Here is a 9,342-nt window from a genome sequence, read left to right as displayed (position 1 = left end):
TTTCAAGTTCTCTATGGTTCATATCACTTAATACTAGCCATAGATGCATTAAAATAAGCAAACAACACACGGAAAACAGAATTTGTCAAAAACAGGACAGTCTGTAGCAATCTGTAACTAACGCAAACTTCTACAAAAATCCTACCAAAGTAGGAAGTCCTGGGCAATTTGTATATTGATCTACAGCAAAAGGAATCAACGCAAAAGCACGTTTCTGTGATTTAACAAAACTAATTTCGTGCGTGCAAAGTTTCTGTTTTTCAGCAAAATCAAATTAACTACCACCGTAGGTTATCCTATAGGTTCTACTTGGCACAAACACTAATTAAAACATAAAAACACATCTAAACAGAAGGTAGATGCAAAATTTATTACTAAACAGAAACAAAAACAAAAAACACAAATAAAATCGGGTTGCCTCCCAACTAGCGCTATCATTTAACGCCCCTAGCTAGGCATAAAAGCAAAGATAGATCTAAGTAGTGCCATCTTTGGCACTCAATTCATAAGTAGCTCGCATGATAGATTCATAAGGTAATTTAATTTTCTTTCTTTGAAAGTGCTCCATGCCTTTCCTTAATGGAAATTGGAATCTAATATTCCCTTCCTTCATATCAATAATCGCGCCAATCGTTCTAAGGAAAGGTCTACCAAGAATAATAGGGCAAGAAAGATTGCAATCTATATCAAGAACGATAAAATCTACAGGCACCAAATTTCTATTTGAAACAATGAGAACATCATTTATCCTTCCCATTGGCTTTTTAGTGATGGAATCCGCAAGGTGCAAATTCAGAGAGCAATCATCAAGATCATGGAAACCTAGAATATCACATAAAGTTTTCGAAATCGTGGAAACACTAGCACCCAAATCACACAAAGCGAAACACTCATGATTTTTAATTTTAATCTTTATAGTAGGTTCCCACTCATCATTAAGTTTTCTAGGTATAGAAATTTCCAAATTAAGTTTTTCATCATAAGATTGCATCAAGGCATCAACGATATGTTTGGTAAAAGCTTTATTTTGACTATAAGCATGAGGAGAATTCACAACGGATTGCAACAAGGAAATACAACCTTCTAAAGAACAATTATCAAAATCAAATTCCTTGAAATCCGAGATAGAGGGTTCAATACTATTTAAAGTCATGACCTCTTCAATCCCACTTTTACCAAATTTAGCATCAAGATCTAAAAACTCTGAATTATTGGGACGCCTTCTAACTAAAGTTGACTCATCTCTAGTCCCATTATTATTAAGATTCGTATTGCAAAACAAAGATCTAATAGGAGACACATCAATAACTTTAAGATCTTCATCATTATTTTCATTGAAACTAGAAGAACACGCCTTTACAAAGCAATCTTTCTTAGCACGCAATCTAGCGGCTCTTTCCTTGCACCCATCAATGGAAATTCTCATTGCTTTGAGAGACTCATTGATATCATGATTAGGAGGAGTAGATCTAAGTTTAAGAGAATCAACATCAAGCGAAAGTCTATCAACGTTCCTAGCCAAATCATCAACTTTGAGCAATTTTTCTTAAAGCAAGGCATTAAAATTCTGTTGAGAGATCATAAATTCCTTCACACTATTCTCAAAATCAGAAGGAATCTTATTAAAATTACCATAAGAATTATTGTAGGAATTTCCATAATTATTAGAGGAATTACTAGGGAACGATCTAGGATTAAAGTTTCCTCTATAAGCATTGTTTCCAAAACTATTCCTACCAACAAAATTCACATCCACAGATTCATTATTATTCTCAATCAAAGTAGACAAAGGCATATCATTGGGATCAAGAGGAGCATTCTTAGTAGCAAACAATTTCATAAGTTCATCCATCTTTCCACTCAAAACATTAATTTCTTCTATAGCATGCACTTTTTTACTAGTAGATCTTTCGATGAGCCATTGAGAATAATTAGCCATAATATTATCAAAAAGTTTTGTAGCATCTCCTAAAGTGAGTTCCATAAACGTGCCTCCCGCGGCCGAATCTAAAAGATTTCTAGAAGCAAAATTCAATCCAGCAAAAAAAATTGTATGATCATCCATAAATTCAAACCATGAGTAGGGCAATTGCGAATCATCAATTTCATTCTTTCCCAAGATTGGGCAATATGCTCATGATTAAGTTGTTTAAAATTCATAATATCGTTCCTAAGAGTGATGATCTTAGCGGGAGGAAAATACTTAGAGATAAAAGCATCTTTGCACTTGTTCCAAGAATCAATATTATTTTTAGGCAAAGATGAAAACCAAACTTTAGCATGATCTCTAAGTGAAAACGGAAATAACTTCAATTTAACAATATCATTATCCGTATCTTTCTTCTTTTGCATATCACACAAATTAACAAAGTTGTTTAGATGGGTAGCGGCATCTTCACTAGGAAAGCCGGCAAATTGATCTTTCATAACAAGATTCAGCAAAGCAGTATTGATTTCACAAGACTCAACATCATTAAGAGGAGCAATCGGAGTACTAAGGAAATCATTATTATTGGTATTGGAGAAATCACACAATTTGGTATTATCTTGCGCCACGGCAACAAGTAATCCAACACACAAGCAAACAGAAAAAGGGCAAGGAAAAAGATAGGAGAAGATTGGGAAAGAGAGAGCGAATAAAACGGCAAAGATGAAGTGGGGGAGAGGAAAACGAGAGGCAAATGGCAAATAATGTAAATGCGAGGGAGATGCGTTTGTGATGGGTACTTGGTGTGTCTTGACTTGAGCGAAGACCTCCCCGGCAACGGCGCCAGAAATCCTTCTTGCTATGTCTTGAGCTTGTGTTGGTTTTCCTTGAAGAGGAAAGGGTGATGCAGCAATAGTAGCATAAGTATTTCCCCTCAGTTTTTGAGAACCAAGGTATCAATCCAGTAGCAGGCTCCTCAAAAGTCCCATGCACCTACACAAACAAACAAAGAACTCGCAACCAACGCAATAAAGGGGTTGTCAATCCCCTTTATTACGTGGATGTGGGGATGCAGATATAGGGAGTGCCCGCGGACGCGCCCGGGCGCATCCGCGGGCGTTTGAGGGGCCGGATTTGCTGAGTCCGGCTATAGATGCTCTAAGGGAAATACTATCTGCTACTATACTACATAACCCTTCCTCTTCTTCGAAATCCAAACACCTATCACAAGTAGCAGTACACCGCCCACCACCACCAATGCGGGTACCATCTGCTTCGGAAGTGGTACCCGGGCACCACTTGGTCCTCGTGCACGCGGCAGCGCCGACGCACACGAGAATGCCTGAGTCTGATGCACGAGCAGTCTATTGCGAGCGGCAACGAGCGATGGAGAGGGCGGTGTCGGGGAGGCGTTAACCCTGCGCCAATCGATCCCGAGTCCGCGCTCGTTGCGTCGGTCCTCCGCCGCTCTCTCAGGATGGTGGAGATGGATGTGTGGCGCCTCCGCCACAAGAATGCCAAGGTGCTCCGACTCGCTATCGAGTTGTCAAAGCGTGAAGCAAACACGGAGGCAGCGGCCAAGGCAAAGGTGGCCCGTCATGCGAAGGAGCAGGACCGCCTAAATCCGTAGGCTCTCGAGGCAAGCGTGCTCCAAGGACTCCAACCGATGGATGGCTCCACCTCCAACTCTGATGATGCACCGGCGTTTGCCGACGCCTACATGGAGGAGGGGCATAGCCACACCGATGACCAAAAGGGTAAGGGGCCGGTGAGGAAATGGTGATTTCCTCCGCCCTTCCACATTTTATCTATGTTTAAGTAGTTTGTAGTATGGATTTGCACTAGCCACTTATGAACTCCCATGGAGTATGGTACTTTTGTCTGGCGATGAAATGATGGTCCGGTGAACTACGTGTTTGATCATGTTTGTACACAGTATTGCATGGGTTTGGGATTTCAGACATGAGAGACGTGGCTGTGGAAGCTAATATATGAGGCGTGATCGGTCAGTGACCGAGCGCGTCAGCAAGCGTTTGAGGGCCTGAATTCGCTTTCCATGGTGATCCTAGGAAAACTAAACAATGTAGCGATCGATCCTTCGATCCAGAAAAAAGTGGATCGAGGAAACTGATCGCAATTGATCCCGAGAAAACCAAACCGGGGGGCCTAAAAACCGGCGATTGACATATGAGAAAAGCGGACCACTCGAAATAAAAAACTTTGATATGCCGGTTAATTTTCTCATATAAGAAAAGAAGGTATGTTGGAGGTTTTAAGTAAGTGGTGGGAAGTGCAAAAAAAAACCTCAAAAAATAAAAGTGCAAAAAAAAGGCTAAAAGAAAAAGTGCTTCGGTGAACTATGGTACTTTTGTCTGGCGATGAAATGATGATTCAATGAACTGCATGTTGATCATGTTTATACACAGTATTGCATGGGTTTGAGATTTTAGACATGAAAGGCGTGACTGTGGAAGCTAACATATGAGGCGTGACTAGTTAGTGCCCGAGCGCGTTAGTGAGCGTTTGAGGATTCGAATTTGCTTTCCATGGCGATCCCGAGAAAATTGAACAATGTAACGATCGATCCTTTGATCCCGAAAAAAGTGGATCAAGAAAATTGATCCCGAGAAAACCGAAAACCAAAAACCGGAGGGCCTAAAAACCGGTGATTGACTTATAAGAAAAGCGGACCACACGAAATAAAAAACTTTGATATGCCAGTTAACTTTCTCGTATAAGAAAAGAAGGTGTCTGGAGGTTTTAAGGAAGTGATGAAAAGTGCAGGAAAAACCTTAAAAAAAGAAAAGTGCAAAAGAAAAAATGCTCCCGGCGGGGCTCGAACCCGCGACCTTCGGCTCATAAGACCAACGCTCTAACCAACTGAGCTACGGGGGCGCCTTTTGTTATATACACTTTATAAACGTATTAATAGTGTCTACTATTTTTCTCAAATGAATTTAGCTTTTCCTCGTCAGTGAAGAGCTGTCGAGATGCCGGTACATGCGATTGCGAGCCACACTCATCCAGCTGGTCAGGCTCCCGTTCCACCAAGTTCCAAGAGAACCACAGTATACCGCCTGTGGCCTCCGCAGTGAGCAAATAGAAAAACCACCGTTCGTAGCAAATTCACCGCGACGATGCCGCCGAGCTACTGTAGAGACGGCGGCAGCGATTAAAAGCTCTGCGCCGTTTCCTGTGGCGATATAAAACCAAGCCATGCATGCACGCGAGTCGGCTCCGTAATTCTGTATCCCCCGCGCGGCCACGAGCTAGCTACTGCAGATGAATGCATCAGCGATTCAGCATTGTGTTCGTCTTACAGTCTGTACGCGCTACGTGCTTCTCGGCGTAACTAGATTGCCGCCATCTAAATCTTAGTTCAGTGGCTTTAGCCTGTGTGCATTTACACGTGATTAAGTACGGTCGCAAAGATCTCAATCAAACACCGTGGCACTAGAGGTGCTCATAATTACTAATATTATTACTTAATTTATCATTAGATTGATGACAGCCACAACACCATTGAAGATCCTTACACACTCATATGACTGATCGATCAAAAACAGACACACTGAACTGAGCACACGGTACTCCAGATCTAACCTGGTAATTAACTCACAGAAGAAACACTGTCACGTAGCTAGCTAGCTATAGATACTTAGTTCCTCACTCAAAGAAACTACGGCTGCCACGCGGCGAGCTGCTGGATGTTCATGGGGTAGGCGAGGTCGGTGCCGCCGGAGTATGCGGCCTTGCCGAGGAGCACGTTGACCCTCTCGGTGGGGTGGAAGGCGTCCCAGAAGATGTAGGTGTTGCGGTTGGGGCAGGGGCGGAGGAAGGGCAGGCAGGTGATGACCCCGCGGTTCCGGCCGATCCCGCAGCACCCGCGGTCCACCACGCTGAAGCCGTAGTTAAAGGGGCTCCGGAGCACCTCGGAGATCATCTCGAAGTTGTCGATGTAGATGAGCTTGGCGCGCGGGAGGTTGGTGTTCAGGGTGTCCACCATGCCCTTCACCTTGCTGTTGAAGGGCGCGATGAGCTCGTCCACGTCCGGCGAGCACATGTTGGTCGGGTTCCGCGCGCGCATGTTGGGGATGCACGCCATCGACCCCACCCCCGCGATCACGAACCTCCGGGCGCCCAGGTTGTACAGGCTCTGCGTACATATGCATGCGTGTACATGGTTTTAGAGACGATGCAACTTACAATTACTAAGAAGAATCATGAGATGTAGTAATGATGCATGGCTTACGGTGAGCTGCTTGGTGTAGTGCTGCACGAGGAGCGTGGAGTACTGGTCGCCGTTGTACTCGTTGCGGGTGTTGTAGTTGGGCATCAGGTAGTTGTTGAGGTAGTCGTTGCTGCCCATGCCCACGTAGAAGATGCTGCGGCCCAGCGAGGAGGCCAGCTTGCCGGCGCCGATCTTCCCCTTGATCTGGTTCAGCGTCGTCTGGAAGTTCTTGATCTGCTGGTTGAACGGGATGCGCCCCACGAAGTTCTGGCCCGTGTTGTCCAGGATCCCGGCGGCGGCGGAGGCGTAGTTCACGCCCTGCAGCGCGCCGGCGTCGCTGTCGGCGTTGGAGGCCTCGTTGTTAGACGGCAGCAGGGGTAGCCCCAGCAGCTCAGCTGCATGCACAAACACGTCGAGAGTTAATTAACTACTCGTATAATCCACGGTACGTCGAGTAATTGTTTGCGGTAACTAATCATGTTTGTACTACCACGGGCAAAAAAAAAAATCATGTTTGTACTGTACAGTAACTAAGATTTGCTACAGTTGCAGCCCCTGGTTAGTTTTGTGCTGAATTATTGGCGGAGTATTTAGTTACCACCGTAGTAGAGTACTATACATGGCGTCATGTCCATAGCCTGGCCAGGGTCACATGGAAACATTGACGACGCCACCATAGTGGTAGTGGTACAGGTTTTGACTGGCCGAATTCATCGCGTCATGTGCACTGTATGTGTTGAATCAATGGGACGGCATTATGATCCCGGAGGAAATTGAGTACCGCTGTGCTACACTAGCAGTACTGGTGTGGAGTGTCTCACTCTCTTTTCACTCTTCTCACTCACTCCCTCTCTCTCATACACTTGAATGAGCACATGGAGGAGGCCGGTCAGTAGTTATTACAGTCGGTACTGGTACTAGGCTTCAAGCTACGCTACTATGCTAGTGGGATCTCAGTGCTTATGTACTGAGATTACACTTGAACTAATCATTTTAGATTTTGTTTGCAAGGACCATGCATGCACTATGCATTGCATGATTTGCTTGGATTCCCATAAACATTAGTACTCAAGTGTGGGTTTCCATTGGAGTAGTACATGCATGTAGGCTTTCAGTGTGGAACTCACACTTGCATATATGAAAAACAGTAATAATTGCATTGCTTCTTCAAGGGGTAAGAAAAGGAGAAGCAACCTAGCCTAACATTACACAATGAAATTCTAGCCAATCAATAATTATGGACTGAGTACATGTAGATATAGAAACCCTGAGGAATGTACCTGCATATATGCATATGAGCATATCCAATTCCATTAAACCAGCTAGAATCTTTAATTAACTGAGGATCTTGCCTTTATAGTAAGTTAACTTCAAATCGTATACTTTCTAATGGTATAAAGATTAGGCTATACAACTCATCTTATGTTGGTCAAATTATATATCTAGGGATACGCGCAAGACTTATAAACCAGAAATGAGGTAGTAGTTCTTTTTAATTTTTTGTAGTTAACTAGTACTCCCTCTGTTATGGTTTATTAGCCCCCATTATATTTTGTTAAATTTTAACCATAAATTAACTAACAAAATGTGCATGCATGTTACAAAAAATTATATCATTGAAAACTATGTTCAAATACTAATCCAACAATATTTTTCTATTAACATGCGTTAACATTTTGTTAGTTAATTATTTGGTCAAAATTTGCCACACATTTTGAAGGGAACCAATAAACCAGGACGGAGTTAGTAGTACTTACATAGATAGATTTTAAACAGAAATAATAATGATGGTTTAATAATAATAAAATATGGTCGACACATACCAATCTAAGCTTCTTTTCAAAAAAAAAAACAATCTAAGCTAGTGATAACGACTTCCTTGTGATTTGTAAAACATTCTTCTAGGAACAGATAGACTAAGCCCACTTCATGTGTTTGTGTATATAAAAAGACTAAAACACATCAAAGGGCCATGTATATTCCTTTTCTGTAAACAAGTCCAACATGGAAATTACTATGAGAATGACAGAAAAACAGCCGTGTGGTGTGGTGTACCATGCACTAGATCACGGGTTTCCTGACGCTCTATCCTCATTGCATTATTTGCAATAGCACTAGCTCATTCTAGGATGTACTAAAATTAGCAATTTCTACTCAAAAGAGGCACTGTGCCACTTTGCCAGCTGATTTGCTATTTCTGCAGGCAACAAAATGGCTCGATTTATATGTGAAGATAACACATCATATACTACCGGCGGCATTTTTATGATTTGTTTTTCTGATGAGAACACTAAAACTTGCTCTGAAGAACTCAAGAAGTACGCCAGTAGGAAAGGAAAATGGCCAGGGGAGCATGCATGCAGCGCAAGGAAGCATGCGTGGAGCAACGCACGTACCTATGGCGTCGACCATGGTGTAGCCGTTGGAGAAGCGGCCGGTGGGCCCGCCGGCGAAGTCGATGCCGTAGGGCAGGTAGTTGGCCTTGGCCAGCGACGTGAGGTCGTTGTTGTTGCCGTTGTCCGTCAGGGAGTCGCCGAACACGAACATGGCCGGCACCGACGGCCCGCCGCCGCCGCCGCCCGTTGCGCCGGTGCCGCTGGTCCCTGCTGCGTCCCCGGGCCCGTTGGGGAACGTGAAGTTCCACGGCGCTCGCGGGAACAGCGGCCGGGGGAACACCTGCGCCGTGGCGCCGCCGCACGCGAGGAGCGCCAGGAGGAGCACCGTCGCCGTGGACGTGGAGGAGGCCGCCATTGGACCGACTTGGAGTTCCAAGCTTGGCTAGGTAGATATAGGTGCCTAGGTGTGAGGCATGCAAGACAGAGCTAGGCAGAAAGCAGGATGCGCAGTGTGGGAGAAGAGGAGCGTCGTATATAGAGGGGAGAGGGTTTTGGGGTGGTTGGTGGGTGGATGAGGGAAAGAGTAAATGCGGCTCCTGCCATTGCTGCCATGGAGATGGAGAGAGTAAATGGGGGGCTCTGTTGGGGCGCGTGCTCGGGGCTACGCGAGCCATGGCCGACAGCAGCTGGCGAGGTGCAGCGTGCCGTGCCTGTGATTTGTCAAAGGAGAGTATGGTTTTGCGGTTCTATGGGTATGGGCCTACGGGGGAGTACGTGCTCGGCTAATAAACGGCTTGCTGAGCACAGTACAGTAGTAAAAGGGCGCCCCTAAATCTCGCCTTCACCCC

General features: G+C 44.6%; 1 protein-coding gene and 1 non-coding gene across 2 annotated transcripts; both read right to left on the bottom strand.

The window, feature by feature from the left end:
* Nucleotides 1-4,748: 4,748 nt before the first annotated feature.
* TRNAI-UAU (transfer RNA isoleucine (anticodon UAU)) lies at nucleotides 4,749-4,822 on the bottom strand. The gene has a single exon. It is a non-coding gene; the product is annotated as a tRNA-Ile (tRNA).
* Nucleotides 4,823-5,387: 565 nt separating this feature from the next.
* LOC123133672 (GDSL esterase/lipase At1g71691) lies at nucleotides 5,388-9,037 on the bottom strand. The gene is made up of 3 exons (XM_044553112.1): nucleotides 8,555-9,037; nucleotides 6,180-6,553; nucleotides 5,388-6,083 (listed from the first exon to the last, which is right to left on the bottom strand). The coding sequence occupies exons 1-3, from the start codon at nucleotides 8,907-8,909 to the stop codon at nucleotides 5,607-5,609; spliced, it is 1,206 nt and encodes a 401-aa protein (XP_044409047.1). The 5' UTR covers nucleotides 8,910-9,037; the 3' UTR covers nucleotides 5,388-5,606.
* Nucleotides 9,038-9,342: the final 305 nt, after the last annotated feature.

This window comes from Triticum aestivum, chromosome 1B (assembly GCF_018294505.1).
Source record: "Triticum aestivum cultivar Chinese Spring chromosome 1B, IWGSC CS RefSeq v2.1, whole genome shotgun sequence".
Classification (NCBI taxonomy): Eukaryota; Viridiplantae; Streptophyta; class Magnoliopsida; order Poales; family Poaceae; genus Triticum; species Triticum aestivum.
The sequence above is the reverse complement of the archived record's forward strand: the minus strand, read 5'-3'. Positions and strand labels throughout refer to the sequence as shown.

What these genes read in the sequence shown, in the direction of transcription:
- LOC123133672 (XM_044553112.1), bottom strand. Translation starts at nt 8,909, where the DNA reads ATGGCGGCCTCCTCCACGTCCACGGCGACGGTGCTCCTCCTGGCGCTC. An exon ending in CACCATGGTCGACGCCATAG is followed by an intron (nt 6,554 to 8,554) that starts GTACGTGCGTTG and finishes TTGTGCATGCAG; the next exon opens with CTGAGCTGCTGGGGCTACCC. An exon ending in ACTACACCAAGCAGCTCACC is followed by an intron (nt 6,084 to 6,179) that starts GTAAGCCATGCA and finishes ATATGTACGCAG; the next exon opens with AGCCTGTACAACCTGGGCGC.